Consider the following 19,111-nt stretch of genomic DNA (forward strand, 5'->3'; position numbering starts at 1 on the left):
CAAGCTAGGATGGCCAGCTTCAAGTGCCGTCTGAGTTTCTTGTTGAAGTCCGGCCTCAGGCCCAACTGAGTACACATAGTTCACTGAATTTCTCCTTAAATAGTTGTGTAGAATGCAGCATGCAAGGATTATACAGTTATCTTGCTTCAGCATGAAGTTGAATGGATTTTCAATCTTAAGGCTACAGTATTTCCTACCATATAATCATGTTTGGAGTAAGGAATAGGCGGAACCGGCTGACCATTATCCCAAAAGCGTTTTCCACCACTCTTCTGGCTCTGGCCAGACGGTAGTTATAAACCCTCTGGTCCGGGGTGAGGGTCCTCATGGCTTCAAAACGTTTGGCTGGTCAGAACGAACAGAAAGCACTGAAAAACAAAGGCCAGAGCTGAATATCAGATACGAGCGGACAAGAACACACTGAAAATCAAATACGTAATAGAAATACAAACCCACAAGCACAAACTGAAGAGCAGTAATGATTGTAAAGGCAGGAGGCTGAAAAGCGTGAATCGCCTGTCATCAAACTTCTACTAAAAGGAGATTAGCGGAAGGAGCCCAAAGGGTGGCACACTTGGTATTGAACTTCCTCTTTCTAGTTCCGTCGTACATGTTGTGAGTCACTGCGTTCTTGCCGTTCGGAAATTCTGCCAACTTTGTGCAATCATGTGTATGCAAGACAAGTTTTAGCCAAAATCAGTCAGAAAAAATCCCTTGGATTTTGTTGTCGGAATGTGCAATCGTGTTTACGAGGCATAAGCCTTCACAGTTACTCTTGGTTGGCGCTGGAACGGGCCCTGCTGTGAAATATTATATCAAGAATTGTAATTACATGCCCCTGTTGAACAGGGGAAGAAAAATTGGGCCTTTGGTGGTGGTGCCACAACACTGTAAGCACTCACAGTTAGTCATGGTGGGCACAGTAACAGGCCCTGCTGTGAAATATTAGATCAAATATTAGATCAAAAATTTTAATTACACACCACTGTTATACAGGGGCAGAAAAATTGGGCCTTAGGCACTGGTGCTGGTGCCACAACACTGCAACCCTTCACAGATACTCTAGGTGATTGCAGGAATGAGTCCTGCTGTGAAATATTACAGCAAAATTGTAAATACACACCCCTGTTAAAAAGGGGCAGAAATATTGGGCCTTAGGCACTGGTGGTGGTGCCCTGAAACAAAAATGTTCTTAGAAGCTATCAACATGAACATTGAGGAGGAATAGGATAGTCACTTAGCATAACAGGATAGTCACTAAGCATAGGCAGTCTTCAAGGGATCTCACATTCATAGAAAAATTAATCGGTTACATCAGCATCAGGTGCTTGGTAGCTGGTGATCCAAGACTGATTCATTTTTATGAAGGTGAGCCGATCAACTGAGTCTGTGGACAGGCGCACTCTGTGATCGGTTACAAAGCCTCCAGCCACACTGAATGTGCTTTCAGAAAGAACGTTGGATGCAGGACAGGCCAGTAGCTCAATTGCATATTGTGCAAGCTCTGGCCAGTGATCCATCCTCAAAACCCAGTAACCCAGTGGATTTTTGGTTGGAAAGGATTCCAACTCTGATGTTGCCCCTAGGTATTCCTGTACCATGTAAATCAGACGCTGGCGATGGTTGTTGGAACATATCAGACCTTGGGGCTGCGGTCTAAAGAAATGTCTGAACGTATCGGTCAGATGCCCACCTTCTTCACCACTCCTCCTGTGAATGACAAAAAGCCTCAGCAACACGTTGTCCAGGAGGACCAGGAAATTGTAACCTCCTAGGCTCTGAAAACGCATTGCACAAACCTTTCTGCAAGGCCTCCTAAAGATGTTTCATCCTCTGCTCCCTCTGCGAAGCCTGGATAAGTTCTGCAACCTTACCCCTGTAATGTGGATCAAGAAGGGTTGCCAGCCAGTAGTGATTCCTCTCCCCGATATCACAAATCCAAGGGTCCTTTCGCAGGCTTTGCAGGATCAGGGAGACCATGCAATGAAGGTTTGCTGAGGCATTCGATCCGGAGTCCTCTGGGTCACTAAAGATGACATGATCCACAGCCACCTCCTCTCAGCCACGTGCAAGTTCATGGGTTTCTGGGGACTGAAAATGATCCCTTGAAGACTGCTGCTGATGCCAGGCTCCACCTCCATGCTGACACAATCCTCATCCTCCTCCTCTTCCTGTGTGATCAGCGGGCCCGCAGTAATACTGTCCTCTTCCTCCCTCTGCTCACCATCCTCGTGGCCTCAAATGGTGATTTGGACATGGCTGAACACATGGTAAAGACCCTCCCTCAGAGGCTGACACACCGCACCTCCGATAGCCACTATGAGCGCCCCCATGGGTGTGCGGCAACTGTTATCCTGCTGGACATCATATGACGCCCCAACCCGGCTGTCATTATGCTATAGGCCTGGCGGGAAGTGGTTAACAGAGAGCACAAAACACTGTGTAGTAATAAAGAAGCAGATTTTAATGCTAGTTATATGGCGTTTTAAAATAACCCCTCTCCAAAAAGAAAGCTTAAATTGGACAAGGCGAAACTGGAGTTTGATTTATTTCTTACAGGAACAGCTGAAAAAACACTTAAAACCTCACTCCATAACTATTACATTAAGGCTAAGAAACCTGACACCCTTTTGGCGTATACACATAAATCTTACCAAAAACCCTCTAAATCAATACGCCTAAAAATTTCCCAAAAAGGAACTGGATACCTCTAAGGCAGATGATTGTTTTCTCCCATCTGTATCTCCCCTCGTTATCACAAATACAAGAAGACTCTCTAGAAGATCAGATCTTGGCTAATGACGTGATCAATGCTATAAAAGCATTAAAACTTAATAAGAGACCTGGACCAGATGGGTTCTCTACTCTATACTTTCGTTCTTTTGTGGAAATGTTATCTCCTGTTTAAGCCAATGCCTTCAATTCCCTCCTCAAATGTCAGTCTTTTAGACAGGAAACACTGACAGTAATTATGCGTGCTACCCAAGCCCCACACCAATGATATAATTTGGTCAAATTATCTTCCTATTTCTCTGTTGAACCTAGACATCACAATTCTAGCTAAGGTTCTTGCCACTAGATTGACCAAGTAGGTATTATGCCTATTCAGCAAGCCAGTGATAATATTCGTTGGATGGTCTCTGAAGGGGCACAAGACAAGGGTGCCCTCGTTCTCCTCTTCTATTCGCCCTGCTTATTGAACCCTTAGTCCAGAGAATTAGAACTGATCCTTCCATTAAAGGCATAGAACTAGGTGGATATCATAATAAGTTGTGGTTATTTGTGGATGTTATTCTTCTATTCTTATCCTTCCCACAAATCACTATCCCTAATCTTATGAACATCCTAAACAGGTTTCAGTTATTTCAGGTCTTAAAGTTAATATGCATAAATCAACAGCATGAAATATTTTATTATATGATAAGGAAATGTGTACTGTTAAAGAGGCATTTCCTTTAAAATGGGCTATACACAGTCCACCTCACTTACCGTATATACTCGAGTATAGGCCGACCCGAATATAAGCCGAGGCCCCCAATTTACCCCCAAAAAAACTGGCAAACTTATTGACTCGTGTATAAGCCGAGGGTGAGACATGCCTGTCCATCCCTGTGTGTGTGTCCGTCCATCCCTGTGTGTCCGTCCATCCCTGTGTGTCCGTCCATCCCTGTGTGTCCGTCCATCCATCCCTGTGTGTGTGTGTGTCCATCCATCCATCCATCCCTGTGTGTGTCCATCCATCCATCCATCCCTGTGTGTGTGTGTGTGTCCATCCATCCATCCATCCCTGTGTGTGTGAGTCTCCATCCATCCATCCATCCCTGTGTGTGTGTGTCTCCATCCATCCATCCCTGTGTGTGTGTGTCTCCATCCATCCATCCATCCCTGTGTGTGTGTGTATCCATCCATCCCTGTGTGTGTGTGTCTCCATCCATCCATCCCTGTGTGTGTGTGTCCGTGTGTGTGTGTGTGTGTGTGTGTGTGTGTGTGTGTGTGTGTCCAGCCTACCTGTGTCCCGAGCCTCCGTCCCGTGCCTTGCCTCCTTGCCTCCGTCCCGTGCCGTGCCTTGCCTCCTTGCCTCCGTCCCGTGTCGTGCCTTGCCTCCGTCCCGTCCCGTGCCGTGCCTTGCCTTGCCTCCGTCCCGTGCCTTGCCAGGATCGCCGCTCTTCGTCGGCGCCTCGGCGGCCATTCTACCCTTCAAACGCCGCGCCTCCGCCTCCGCCTTCGCCTGTGATAGGCGGAACACTCAATTTCCCAGCAGCCTGTGTTCCGCCTATCACGGACATCGTCTCATCCTCGTCCGTAGTACGAGGATGAGACGATGTCCGTGATAGGCGGAACACAGGCTGCTGGGAAATTCAGTGTTCCGCCTATCACAGGCGAAGGCGGAGGCGGAGGCGCGGCGTTTGAAGGGTAGAATGTCCGCTGTCTGTCTGCTCGACACGCTGATCGAGCAGGCAGACAGCGATGACTCGAGTATAAGCCGAGGGGGGCACTTTCAGCCTCAAAAAAGAGGCTGAAAATCTCGGCTTATACTCGAGTATATACGGTAAGTATCCAGCTCACCACAGATCACAAAGATCTATTTTCTGCCAATTATCTATCCTTATTGAAACAAACCATGAGTTTATTGTCAAAATGGTCATCTATTTCACTTTCCTGGTTCGGGAAAATCTATTTAATCAAAATGACCATTCTTCCGAAATTTTTGATTTATTCAAAGTTCTCCCTATACACATCCCGGCTTATTTTTTAACCACTTGCCGCCCGCCCTATTACAAATTGACGGCGGCAAAGTGGTTTCATAATCCTAACCGGACGTCATATGACGTGATTAGGATTATGAGCCGCTGCGCGCCCCCGGGGGCGCGCATCGCGGCGATCGTTGTTGCGGGGTGTCAGTCTGACACCCGGCAACTACGATCTCGGTAAAGAGTATCCGACGGAGACTCTTTACCATGTGATCAGCCGTGTCCAATCACGGCTGATCACAGTGTAAATGGGAAGAGCCGGTGATCGGCTTTCCCTCACTCGCGTCTGTCAGACGCGAGTAGAGGAGAGCCGATCGGCTGCTCCTCTGACAGGGGGGGTCTGTGCTGATCGATTATCAGCACAGCCCCCCCGAGGATGCCCACACTGGACCACCAGGGACACCACTAGACCACCAGGGAAAAGGTAATAAAAATCCATAATCCTCCCTAGACCACCAGGGTGCCAGTCAGCACAATGGGTGCCAATCAGTGCCCATAATGGATGCCAATCAGTGGCCACAATGGGCATCACTGATTGGCATGCATTATTGTTTGGCACTGATTGGCATCCATTACTATAACACCGATGCCGCCTATGAGTGCCCACCTGTGCCGCCTATGAGTGCCCACCTGTGCCGCCTGAGTGCCCACCTGTGCCACCTGAGTGCCCACCTGTGCCGCCTATGAGTGCCCACCTGTGCCGCCTATCTATGCCCACCTGTGCCGCCTATCTATGCCCACCTGTGCCGCCTATCTATGCCCACCTGTGCCGCCTATCCATGCCCACCTGTGCCGCCTCTCCATGCCCATCCGTGCCGCCCATCCGTGCCGCCCATCCGTGCCAGCTATCAGTGCCAATTTGTGCCACCTATCAGTGTCCGTCCGTGTCGCCCATCCGTGTCGCCCATCAGTGCCGCCTATCAGTGCCACTTCATTGGTGCCACATTGGTGCCCATCAGTGCCACCTTATCAGTGCCCATCAGTGTAGCCCCATCAGTGCCCATCAGTGAAGGAGAAAACTTACTTATTTACAAAGTTTTGAAACTGAAACAAAAAAAAACATTTTTTTTTTCAAAATTTTCGGTATTTTTTTATTTGTAGCGCAAAAAATAAAAACCGTAGAGGTGATCAAATACCACCAAAAGAAAGCTCTATTTGTGGGAAAAAAATGATAAAAATTTCATTTGGGTACAGTGTAGCATGACCACGCAATTGTCATTCAAAGTGCGACAGCGCTGAAAGCTCAAAATTGGTCTGGGCAGGAAGGTGTTTAAGTGCCCTGTATTGAAGTGGTTAAGAATTATATAGCAGAGAGCGATACACTTCACTTGGAGACAAATTAAACCAAGATTGCCTAAAGAAACAAGATTCTGGATTGGATTGTTAGAAACTCGGTGTGCCACATCCCAAAGTTGAGATAACAAAAAGAATCCCCCTATGAGTGGGACTTTAATGGCACTATCAATACACATATATTACCAGGAAAGCATATAATCATATACATTTTATTATACATAATAGAAAAATACATGGAAAAAATTGGGTTCAGGCAACTGTACTTGGTCTAGGTTCACTGTTTTTTGTCTGTTCTTCGATGCATCCGTGTTTTTGTACATTTTTTCCATGTATTTTTCTATTATGTATAATAAAATATATATGTTTATATGCTTTCCTGGTTATATATGTGTATTGGTAGTGCCATTAAAGTCCCACTCATAGGGGGATTCTTTTTGTTAAGATTGCCTAAAGAAACCTTATATCTCCCCAAATTGCGGGGTGGCTTGGGTTTTCATAATTTCATGACATAAGGCTGCTTAAGTGGCACAACTGTCAAAATATTAAGCTACTACTGAAACCCCACTATGGGTTGCAATAGAAGCAGTTGACTGTGCCCCTTTCCCAATATCTAATATATTATGGTTACATCCAAGGGATCATAAGAACCTTCTGACCCCGATCACTAAACATTCTTTATCATTATGGGATAGACACAGACTATGTAGGGTCTACAATCTTTATATAACCTACTCCTTTCATTCCACAAAAATCTGGCCTTCTATCCAGCATGGACTTCTCCCATGACTGTCAAAGCACTGACAGCAGGAAGAAGGTCTTTAGGACCCAGCATCTGTCAGGGCATCAACAACAGAATAACAGATCTAGGACCCAGCATCTCCAGCAGGACATCACATAGGCCCTTATAAAGAAGTGCTTGAAGTTGCTGACTGATCTCAGCTTGTTACCTGTGTTCCTGTGATTCCTTGCTTCTGTGATCCCTTGGTTCTAACCCAGCTTGTTCCCGACCTGTCTGCCTATCTCCAGTCCCTGACCCCAGCTAGTCTCATGGATAACTTCTGCCTACTTCTCGTGTTTGACTCGGCTTCCCCCTGACTTTGTCTGCTCTGCTTTAAACCTGGTTCTGATCTCAGCTTGTGTTGAGTACGCTATTATCTCAGTGACTTTACAGACCTGTCTCACCTCACAGGTGCCACCTGCCTGCAGACTCTGTTTATCACAACAGCAGTATTCCTGAGCTTTCTGCAAAAAACTCCACAGGTGACCTGTGCTACTTTGTGCCCGACTCCTCCTGTCTCACCTTCAGGGGAGTCTGGAACTTAGCTGCAAAAAAGCCCTCTCTCCATTGGCCTCCGGAACCTGGTACAAGATAGTATCAGTTAGCCATTATGTCTGAGGCCGAGAGAGGTGCTTCTGTGCTAGAAGTGCTGTGTTAGCAGATGACAGCTCTGACACAAGCTGTCAAAAACCTGCAAGATGGATACTTGCAGCTTGAGGGATGTTTCCATACCCTCATTACTTCAATGGCTCCTGCCAAACCCAAGCCAGACACAAGCTCCACCTCTGCAATGGCACCCTCCAGTACAGCTGCTTCTGCTTAACCTGCTGTGTTACTTCATCTCTCAAAACCCAGAGTCCCCACTCCAGAACGCTTCTCCGGGGACCAACAAAGGATCAGGGCCTTCAAAAATGCCTGCGACCTTTACTTTGCCCTGCAACCCAGAACTTTCACATTTGAGACCGTCCGAGTGGGCTTTACCATCTCCCTACAATCTGATGAACCTTAATCCTGGGCTCATAACCTGTTGAAAAGAGGAATGAGGTGGTAAACACAGTCGCCACATTCTTTGAAGCCATGACAGTGTTATATGATGACCCGCAGAATACCGCCACTGCTCTTCATTCCCTTGTGCAAGGCAGATGACCAGTGGAAGACTAAGTTGGAGAGTTCCGCAAGTGGGCAGCTGATACAGGTTGGAACCATGCGGCCCTAAGATTCCGCCTAGGCCTGTCCGAAACCTTCAAGGATATGCTAGCCAAATCTGAGGCTCCTGCTACACTTGAGGCTCTCATTCAAGTCTCCATTCAGTTGGGCAGGCACCTGTGGGAGCGGCGCTCTGAGTGATCTCAGAACTTTAGGCCAACTACAACCCAAAGTCCCGGCCCCAGCAGTCCCTGCCTACATTCCTCCAGCCTACAATACATCCGATGTGGAGCATATGCAGATAGGTCTACTTTGACCCACTTTGGAAGAAATGGAACTTAGGCGCCTAAACAACCTATGCATCTACTGTGGAGCTGCAGGCCACTTCCTACGTAACTGTCCCATTTGGCCAAGTAGGTCCAGGCACATATATCCCTCATACCTCCAGCTACCCGGGAGTGTGTCTACATAATTTTTCCTATGTCTTTGCAGGTGGTTGGAAAGTAGGTCAAACTACAGGCAATCGTTGACTCAGGAGTGTGCAGCTGCTTCTTAGATATTAACCTTGCAAAAGACTTACATATTCCTCTCCTTTTCAAGAAACAAAGACTGGACTTACACCTCGCTGATGGCACTCCACCTAGCTCATGGCCTGTTACTCAAGAGAATGAGTCCTGGGGATACCTTGGCTGCAGGCCCAAAACCCATCAATCAACTGGTCCAAAGGGGAGGGCACCTTTTCCTCCAACTCCTGTTGTCAGCACTGTGGCATTCTCACACAAGTCGACCCCCTGCATGCCTAACCATCAAACCTTCAACAGATACCAGTCATTACCTCAGCCTACCACAACTTCCTGGACATCTCTGACATAAAGTAAGCCAATGCCCTGCCTCCACTCCGGCACCACAACTGCTCCATTGAGCTTCCTGGAGCAGAGATTCCTTTTGGGCGCATCTTCCCATTATTCAAGGTTGAGTTGGAAGCTCTCAGGCAACATATTTCCAACAACATGGCCAAGGGTTTTATTCATCCCTCTTCCTCACCCTCAGGAGAAGGCATTTTCTTAGTTGAGAAGAAGGACCACTCTGTCCGGCCATGCATTGACTACAGGGAGCCCAACAAGATCACCGTCAAGAACAGGTACCCTCTTCCCCTCATTCCAGAGTGTTTCCAGAGGTTCCAAGCAGCCCGAGAGTTCACTAAGCTGGACTTGAGAGGGGGCTACAACCTGGTCCGCATTAGAGAGGGGGATGAATGGAAGACAGCTTTCTGAACCTGCTTTGGTCATTTTGAGTACCCCATGATGCCATTTGGGCTATGTAACCCCCCTGCAACGTTCCCACAAATCGTGAACAACATCTTTCGAGAGTAGCTTGACCTTTCTGATCATTTCTGATTCTGATCCGTTTCTGATCATTTAACTGGATGACATTTTGATCTGCTCAGCCTCAGTTAAACTCCACCCGGACCATGTCAAGAAAGTACTAAACACCCTGCAAAACCATAACTTGTATGCTAAAGCAGAAAAGTGTGAATTCGAGAAACAGTCCATCCAGTTCTTAGGGCTCATAATCTCCACTGAGGGGATTTCAATGGACCCCCAAAAGGTCTCAGCAATCCTTGAATGGCCTGCACCCTCTGATAGAAAGGGAGTCCAAAGATTTGTTGGTTTCACCAACTTCTACCGGAGGTTTATCAAAGGCTTCTTGACCATTATCTTCCCAATCATTCAGCTTACTCGCTGGAACCAAGAAGCTCAGGCAGACTTTGAACGCCTGAAGATCTTGTTTACCTCCGCTCCAGTATTGCAACAACCAGCACTTCCTTTCGTTCTTTAAGTTGATGCTTCCTGAAATAGCTACAGGAGCTTTCCTCTCCCAGCATCTGGGCCCAAAGGCCTTGTTGCACCCAGTAGCCTTCTGCTCCAAAAAACAAAGCCAAGCCAAAAAGAATTATGACATAGGCAACAGAGAACTCCTGGCAATTAAAGTAGCATTTGAAGAGTGTCGCGGTATCTGTTGGAGGGCTCTCAAAACTTTCCATGACCACCAATTAACTGGCCACTTAGGAGCCCGTAAAACTAGCGAGCTCATCCAACAGCTCTTCTGGTGGCCCAACCTTGGTCGAGACTGCAGAGCCTATGTTAGAACCTGCACGGTGTGCCTGCGCAGCAAAGGAAAAGAAAAAAAGACTAAGCCCCGGGGGTTATTGAGATTCTTAAATGTCCCTAACTGTCCATGGGAGATGATCTCCATGGACTTCATTGTTCATCTTTCGCCCTCTGAAGGATTCACTACCATCCTGGTGGTAGTGAATCCTGGTGGATCGCCTGTCAAAGATGGCCCATTTCTTGCCCAAGGTAGGCACACCTTCCGCTACAGAGACAGTGTGAGACTCCATGATTTGCCCAACAACATTGTCATGGATCGAGGGGTACAGTTTACCCCAGATTCTGGAGAGCCCTTTGTAAAGCCCTGAGTGTGGAATCAAACCTTGGAGCAGTGCCTACGTTGCTTCTCAGCCTTTTCCCAATATAATTGGGCTTTCCTGCTTCCACTGGCAGAGTTTACCTATAACAACTTGCTACACTCTGCTACCAACCAGTCCCCATTCTGGGCCAACTATGGATTCCACCCTTCCACTATACCAGAGACTATACCCGAATCAGTAGTGCCTTCTGTACAGGACAGACAAAAGTCCAACTATAAGAGGTTCTTTGACAGGAAATGAACAGGGAATCTCTCCCTTAAAGTCAGGGATGAAGTATGGCTATCAACAGCCAACCTGAGGTTACCCTTTTCCAATTAAGCATGAAATAAACCCAGTGGCCATCAAATTATCTCCGATTCATACAAAATTTACCCAGTCTTTCACGCCTCTCTCCTCAAGTCACAAAAAAGGATTGTGGGGCAGACTTATGGAGTTTACAGGCACCCGTAAGAGACAAGATTCCATAAAAACAATTTTATTAATCCGAAAACATACAAAATATAAAGGTAAATATGCTAGTCAATAGAGACCACAATCAGCAGAAAATACATAATTCGTTAATTATCGTATAAGTATCATGACTCTGTACAATAGCCATCAGTATAGTGTAATAGACTGACGCATAGATGTATATTCACATAGATGATGTGCTGATATAGGTCCCATGCCCGACATGTTTTGCGTCAACGCGACGCTTCTTCTGGGGCTCAATAAAAGGTCCTTAAAAGCAAGAGATAGTTTCATAGTTTCATAGTTAGTTAGGTTGAATAAAGACACCAGTCCATCCAGTTCAACCTGAGTGAGTGTCTACAATTGTCCCCATCCCTGTACATTGCACACTCATGTTGGTCCCTACCCTCAAGGAGCCCACAATCCAAGGTCCCCATTCATATCCTAGGGCCAATTTTGAATAGAAGCCAATTTACCTACCTGCATGTCTTTGGATACATATATGTATATAATTTTATACATCAGAAATTACATACATCAAAAACATCTCAAGAAATGATCAACTGAGTACTGTTAAGGAGACGGTTTGGACACGCAGCACATAGACAGACATAATAGAGCTCCGTGGGGGCATATAACAGTATCATGTCGAAACAGATAGAAATGAAGTTACCCTTTACATAGGGGACGCATAACCAAATAGTAAAACAAATGGAACATCAGAATGGGTTGATGAATGTAACACTCAGCAAGCGGCCTCTGATCATTCTAAAAATAAATAAATAAATAAATGAATAACAAACATAAATAAAGTAATAATATTGGCTGATGATATCAGCCAATAAATATTATTATTGTAAAATAATATAATGGTAAAAAATGACCACAGTTATAAGCAGCATTAAAGACGCTCACCAAAAGATGATTTTGTATTGCAAGATTCAAGTACACTGAAGCATAAATAGGCAAATGGAAGAGGTTCCAAAAGGCTATACAGTAACAAGTCCACACGCTGAATATCAGAGGTAGGCTGGCCGACACAGACCCATAATAAAAGATAAATGGGCTGAGTATCTGAAAAATAGTAAAGATAATATATAGGGTGCCAGTTTTAAAACCAAGGCCGTCTAGAGTTAGTGTATAACGCAGTACCTAAAGCTGGTGAATAAATTACCTTAGTGTTGGTCCCAAAAGGGTGCATACACAACCGATCGAACACGGGGGGGGTGAATTTACGTCTCATCACACGGAGACGATTGTACTGTGTCTCCTTAAATGTATATGTCCCGCCTACCAGCGTCCAATAGGCGGACAGCCATGGTGATGCCGAAATAGGCCGGCCGAAAGCTCCATCATGCGTCAACTCTAACCATTCCCAGTGCGCCTGCACGGAAACTCCGCTGGGTGCAAGGGATAAGGAAGGATGTATGACACCGCTGGAACAGGATCTCCAATGCCGGTGAGGGAAATAGCACACCGGCCAGAGAGGAGGTCCGCAAGCGTCTACAGGACAGAAAGCCTGAGACGCTGGGCGGCCGCACAGTGCCCAAGCCTCTCATGGTGCAGCGGTTGTCAACGTCTCTAAAAACAAAACAGCATCACACTTGAAAAAATACAAAACTAAATATAATCACAAAAATAATAATACATCAATAAAAAATATATATAATATACAATCGAGTGGACAAAAAGGGGGGAGAGGGGGAAGGAAAAGTCAATTACTAATAACATTGTTTATGTGTAATAGGGTGAACTTAGCATATAAATAAAGTTATTCTAGGAAAGGGAAGGAGAAGACAGAGCAGGATGGTAGAAGCTATAAAAATGGTGTCAATAACGAGGTAAGGAGGCCGAGATGCTGAGAGGGCTCCCCTTGCGGCCGAGTGCAGTACAACCCTGAAGATGACACAGGGATGCAGTGCCCACAGTAGCACAGGTTGCCGGGTAGCAGCAGTAGATGGAAAAGCTGAGAAGACCAGTCTCTGGAGGCAACTGTGCAAGGAAGTCCAAAGGCAGGGTCAAAGCCAGGCCGAAGGTCAAACACGGGAGATCAATCCGGAGGTCAGAGCAATGGGTCCTGAGCTGGGGACCGGAAAGCAGAAGCCAAGCCAAGCCAAGCCGAGGTCGGGTGCCGGGAGCAGACAAGGAATGTCGGGTACAAGCCAGAGGTCGGAGCCAGGAGAGTAGCAGAAGCAGGTCAAACAAGCCGGGTCGGTAAACAGGAGATCAAACAGCAGGGATAACAGGCACAGGTACACAGGAGAAGCTGACGATAATCCAGCGATGCGGCACTGTCAGGTGAACGTTTAAATAGGCACGGTGCTTGGGTTACGTCGTGAGCGCGCCATCGCGTTCGTACGCCTACGACGTGTAACGTTATGCGTTCGTCCTGCCCCGCGTACTCGCACTCGATCAGACGCAACATCAGGCGTTCGTCTGGGAACCACATTGCGCCTCCGTGAGCGCTGACGCGCGTTAACACGATCGTACCTCGCAAGGTTACGCCTATTTCCCTGACAAATGGTTTGTAAGATTGGGATTCGTTGATACCTGGGGCAAATGTAGAGTTTAATCTCTCAATCCACAAAGTTTCTTTTCTCAGGATAAATTTGTCCCAGTCCCCTCCCCATGATTTGGGGGGGGGGGGGGGACTATATCTAATACAATCAATGAGATGACTGAAATGTCAAATTACATGCGTGGAGTGGTCTAATAGTTTTTCCTACATAGAAGGCAGAGCATTTACAGGTCATAAGGTTAATGACTCCACGAGTTTTGCAATCTGCGAAAAATTTGGGGACAAACTGTTCCCCATTAGGTAATATGAATAATTGGCCTGTTTGAATCAGGGGGCAAAATGGGCATCTGCCACATCTGAACATACCAAAACGGGGCCGATTGTGGGTTGTACAATTAAAATGACTAGAGGTTAATTGGTCTCGAAGGGATCTCGATCTGCAAAAGGTAATATTTGGTTTGGGGTTAATGTATTTAGCTAAGATCGGGTCTTCCCATAAAAGAGACCAGTGTATTGCTAGTACTTCGCGCAGTTCATTATGATGGTTGGAAAACCTTGTTATAAACCTAGCGGTTGAGGTTTGTGCCGAATTTTTTTGCCTATATAAAAGGGAATTGCGGGATTGGCGCGACGCTCAATTGTATGCTTTGCGTAGAGTGGATTTACTGTATTCCCTAGATTTCAAACGGTCTCGTAATAAGTCAGCTTGGATTTTAAATTCAGCGGTATGTGTACAATTACGACGCAGCCTCACGTACTGAGTGTACGTAATTCTGCGTAGCAAGGTATTAGGGTGCGCACTAGCTGCCTGTAGGAGTGAGTTGCCTGCAGTCTCTTTGTGATAGAGAGTGGAGGCAACACAACCCTCATCATCCTTGAATATAGTCAAATCAAGGAAAGTCATTTTGGATATATGACTGGTAACGGTAAATTTTAAATTGAACAGATTATCATTGAGGTGAGTCACAAAGGTTTCAAGCTCTGCATGAGTACCGGTCCATATGATGAACACATCGTCGATGTACCTCATCCAGCAAATGGCGTGGCTGGTGTACATCGACAAGGAGTCATCAGAGAAGATATGACGTTCCTAGCCCCCAGGTAGAGGTTGGCATAGGCAGGTGCACAAACAGTGCCTATAGCCACACCCTGTACCTGGAGGAAGTGGGACTCTCCAAATACAAAGAAATTATGTGTAAGAATGAAGTAAAGTAAATCCAAAATAAATTCACAAAAATCCCAGCGGTGATTCGTTGTGACGCCCTGCTCGTGAGGGATGCTGGATTATAATGCCTCCACATCTAATGTCACGAGCAGGGCGTCGGGAGGCACGACCATTCCCTCGATATGTTTTAGTAAGTCCAATGTATCTTTCACGTAGGATGGTAAAGTAAGTACGTGTGGAGTCAAGATAGAATCCACCAATCTACTTGCATTTTCTGTAAGTGATCCTATACCTGATATAATAGGTCTGCCAGGGGGATTAGTGGGGTGCTTATGTATTTTAGGAAGCATGTAAAAGGTAGCAATTTTTGGGTGTTTAACATTTAAGAAATCATATAGATCCTTATCAATCAGGCCCTTTTGATAGGCCAGACCGATATTAATTTTTGGAGGTTTGAACAAATGATGCTGAAATGGGTTTATACCATTCTCGATTCCGTAGAATTTTTTGTGCCATAGTAGCATACAGATTTTTGGTCATTAACACGATATTCCCGCCTTTATCAGCAGATTTTATTTCTAAATCTGGGTGGTTTTTTAATCGTGAAATAGATTGTAATTGGGAATGGGTCAAGTTACTAGGTTTAGGCGTTAACTGAGCTTTTCAGGAAAGCCCAAATATTGGGATTAGACATCAAGTCTGGAAAACGTTGGGATTTGGGCTTGAAATGAGGGGTCTTAGGAAGTGATGGGATAACAGTAGTGGGCATTTCGTGGTCAGATGGATCCCCCGTGGAATTCTCTTCCAAGAGGAGCATCAGATCATGAAGGGCCCTAAAGTCATCCATAGTGTAATTTTTGACACATTCAGAAATGTGTTTGTCTTGCAAAGAACGAAGACGGTCACCATCAAATAAGAATTTGTATGTTAGATTACGTGCGAAGAGGTATACATCTTTAATGGCCTTATATTTATCCATGTTTGTAGATGGGCAGAAGTTCAAACCCAAGCGTAAAACCTCTAAATCCTGAGTGGTAAAGATAAGGAGTGAGATTAATAACCTCAAGATTAGAGGCTATGTGAGTGTGGGAGGATGTATGGGTAACTGAACATTTGCTGAGGGGTTAGGTTGGGAGATATGTGCATCTAAAGTACTTTGTCGAATAAACATTTGTAACTGTGCGGTGGGTGGTAAAGAAGATAGTGAGTTGGAAAGCATTGCCATATTAATCTCATGAGGGTTATTTTCAAGTGATATGTTAGTATTAGTTATAGGCCCACCAGAACTCATGTTAGGTGGGGCGTTTTTTGACTGGGTTTGTGAATTCAACAAGTGAATGGCCTGTAAGGCTGTGGTACCTAAATATTTACCTTAAGAGTGAGTGTTAGTACCTGAGGACTGGAAATTGTGTTGGAGTGATCTGTGCAAAGTAAGAGTAGTGTCAAGTGTAGGAGGACGCTTTTTAGCGTAAGGTGTGTGAACCCCACCACCAATATCCCGCTTATGTGTTCCCGAGTGAGAGGAGTGAGGGAAACCACCACCTTTCCGGAAAGAACGCTGTGAGGAAGACAAATTAGAATCAGATTCAGTGTCATCATCAGTAGTAGAGTAGCCAGGAACATTATTTTTAGAAATGCAGAGATTAGGTCTACTTCGATAGCAAGCAGGAGATTGCCAGCGATATGGCAAAACCTTCGCTGAAGGCTAGTCTGTCCTTTGAGAGTTTATTATGTTTTTTAAAAATTATGTCTTTAGTAATTTTTGTAATATAGTCCCTGAGGTCTTGGATGCGTCGATCGTATGATGAGTGTGATTTTAACGTTTCGCTAGTAGATTGCAGGAGAGAGATTTCCTGTTCTAGTGTTTCAAGTTCAATCTGATGTTGTGTAGTACGTAGTTTCATCAAGTTAATACTACATATGGTTAAAGTATTTAGAGAGTCCCACTTCCTCCAAGTACAGGGTGTGGCTATGGGCACTGTTTGTGCACCTGCCTATGCCAACCTCTACCTGGGGGGGTGGGAACGTCATATCTTCTCTGAGGACTCCTTGTTGATGTACACCAGCCACGCCATTTGCTGGCTGAGGTACATCGACTACGTGTTTACCATATGGACCGGTACTCATGCAGAGCTGGAAACCTTTGTGACTCACCTCAATGATAGTCTGTTCAATTTAAAATTTACCGTTACCAGTCATATATCCAAAATGACTTTCCTTGATTTGACTATATTCAAGGATGATGAGGGTTGTGTTGCCTCCACTCTCTATCGCAAAGAAACTGCAGGCAACTCACTCCTACATGCAGCTAGTGCGCACCCTAATACCTTGCTATGCAGTATTCTGTACACTTCTGTACAGTACATGAGGCTGCGTCGTAATTGTACACATACCGCTGAATTTAAAATCCAAGCTGACTTATTACGAGACCGCTTGAAATCTAGGGGATACAGTAAATCCACTCTACGCAAAGCATACAATCAAGCGTCACGCCAATCCCCCAATTCCCTTTTATATAGGCAAAAAAGTCACTTTAATTGTACAACACACAATCGGCCCCGTTTTGGTATGTTCAGATGTGGCAGATGTCCATTTTGCCCCCTGATTCAAACAGGCCAATTATTCATATTACCTAATGGGGAACAGTTTGTCCCCAAATTTTTCGCAGATTGCAAAACTCGTGGAGTCATTAACCTTATGACCTGTAAATGCTCTGCCTTCTATGTAGGAAAAACTATTAGACCACTCCACGCACGGATTAAAGACCATGTTTATTTTTCTTCAGGGGGCAAAATGTCACGTCCATCAGTAGACACCTCGACCTATACCATAAATTTGACATTTCAGTCATCTCATTTATTGTATTAGATATAGTCCCCCCCAACTCACTGGGAGGGGACTGGGACAAATTTATCCTGAGAAAATAAACTTTGTGGATTGAGAGATTAAACGCTACATTTGCCCCAGGTATCAATGAATCCCAATCTTACAAACCATTTTTATAGCTTCTACCATCCTGCTCTGTCTTCTCCTTCCCTTTCCTAGAATAACTTTATTTATATGCTAAGTTCACCCTATTACACATCAAACAATGGTATTAGTAATTGACTTTTGCTTCCCCCTCTCCCCCCTTTTTGTCCACTCGATTGTATATTATATATATTTTTTATTGATGTATTATTATTTTTGTGTTTATATTTAGTTTTGTATTTTTTCAAGTGTGATGCTGTTTTGTTTTTAGAGATGTTGACAACCGCTGCACCATGAGAGGCTTGGGCACTGTGCGGCCGCCCAGTGTCTCAGGCTTTCTGTCCTGTAGATGCTTGTGGACCTCCTCTCTGGCCGGTGTGCTATTTCCCTCACTGGCATTGGAGATCCTGTTCCGCCGGTGTCATACATCCTTCCTTATCCCTTGCGCCCAGCGGAGTTTCCGCGCAGGCACACTGGGAATGGTTGGAGTTGACGCACGACGGAGCTTTCGGCCGGCCTATTTCGGCGTCACCATGGCTGTCCGCCTATTGGATGCCGGTAGGCGGGGCATATACATTTAAGGAGAAGCAGTACAAGTGTCTCCGTGCGATGGGATGTAAATTCACCCCCCCATGATTGATCGGTTGCGTATGCACCCTTTTGGGACCAACACTAAGGTAATTTATTCACCGGCTTTAGGTACTGCGTTTTACACTAACTCTAGACGGCCTTGGTTTTGAAACTGGCATCCTATATATTATCTTTACTATTTTTCAGATACTCAGCCCATTTATCTTTTATTATGGGTCTGTGTCGGCCAGCCTACCTCTGATATTCAGCATGTGGTCTTGTTACTGTATAGCCTTTTAGAACCTCTTCCATTTGCCTATTTATGCTTCAGTGTACTTGAATCTTGCAATACAAAATCCTCTTTTGATGAGCGTCTTTAATGCTGCTTATAACTGTGGTCATTTTTGACCATTATATTATTTTACAATAATAATATTTATTGTCTGATATCATCAGCCAATACTATTACTTTATTTATGTTTGTTATTCATTTATTTATTTATTTATTTTTAGAATGATCAGAGGCCGCTTGCTGAGTGTTACATTCATTAACCCATTCTGATGTTCTATTTGTTTTACTATTTGGTTATGCGTCCTCTATGTAAAGGGTAACTTCATTTCTATCTGTTTCAACATGATACTGTTATATGCCCCCACAGAGCTCTATTATGTCTATGTGCTGCATGTTCAAACCGTCTCCTTAACAGTACTCAATTGATCATTATTTGTTTTCTAATTAGAGATGTTTTTGTTGTACGTAATTTCTGATGTATAAAATTACATACATATATGTATCTTTTGCTTTTAAGGACCTTTTATTGAGCCCCAGAAGAAGCGTCGCGTTGACGCAAAACATGTCGGGCATGGGACCTATATCAGCACATCATCTATGTGAATATGCATCTATGCGTCAGTCTATTACACTATACTGATGGCTATTGTACAGAGTCGTGATACTTATACGATAATTAACGAA

The 19,111-nt window shown here is 45.0% G+C and overlaps 1 protein-coding gene across 1 annotated transcript in view; it reads right to left on the reverse strand.

Moving 5' to 3' along the window:
- Nucleotides 1-216: 216 nt before the first annotated feature.
- Nucleotides 217-19,111, reverse strand: part of CLEC16A (C-type lectin domain containing 16A) — a 1,523,862-nt gene continuing 1,504,967 nt past the window's right edge. The window contains exon 24 of the mRNA XM_077448876.1: nucleotides 217-368. Within this exon, the coding sequence (XP_077305002.1) occupies nucleotides 325-368 (44 nt within the window). The 3' untranslated portion in view covers nucleotides 217-324. The remainder of the gene's footprint in view (nucleotides 369-19,111) is intronic.

This window comes from Lithobates pipiens, unplaced genomic scaffold (assembly GCF_037356315.1).
Source record: "Lithobates pipiens isolate NorthernLeopardFrog02 unplaced genomic scaffold, aLitPip1_a1.2 Scaffold_22, whole genome shotgun sequence".
Classification (NCBI taxonomy): Eukaryota; Metazoa; Chordata; class Amphibia; order Anura; family Ranidae; genus Lithobates; species Lithobates pipiens.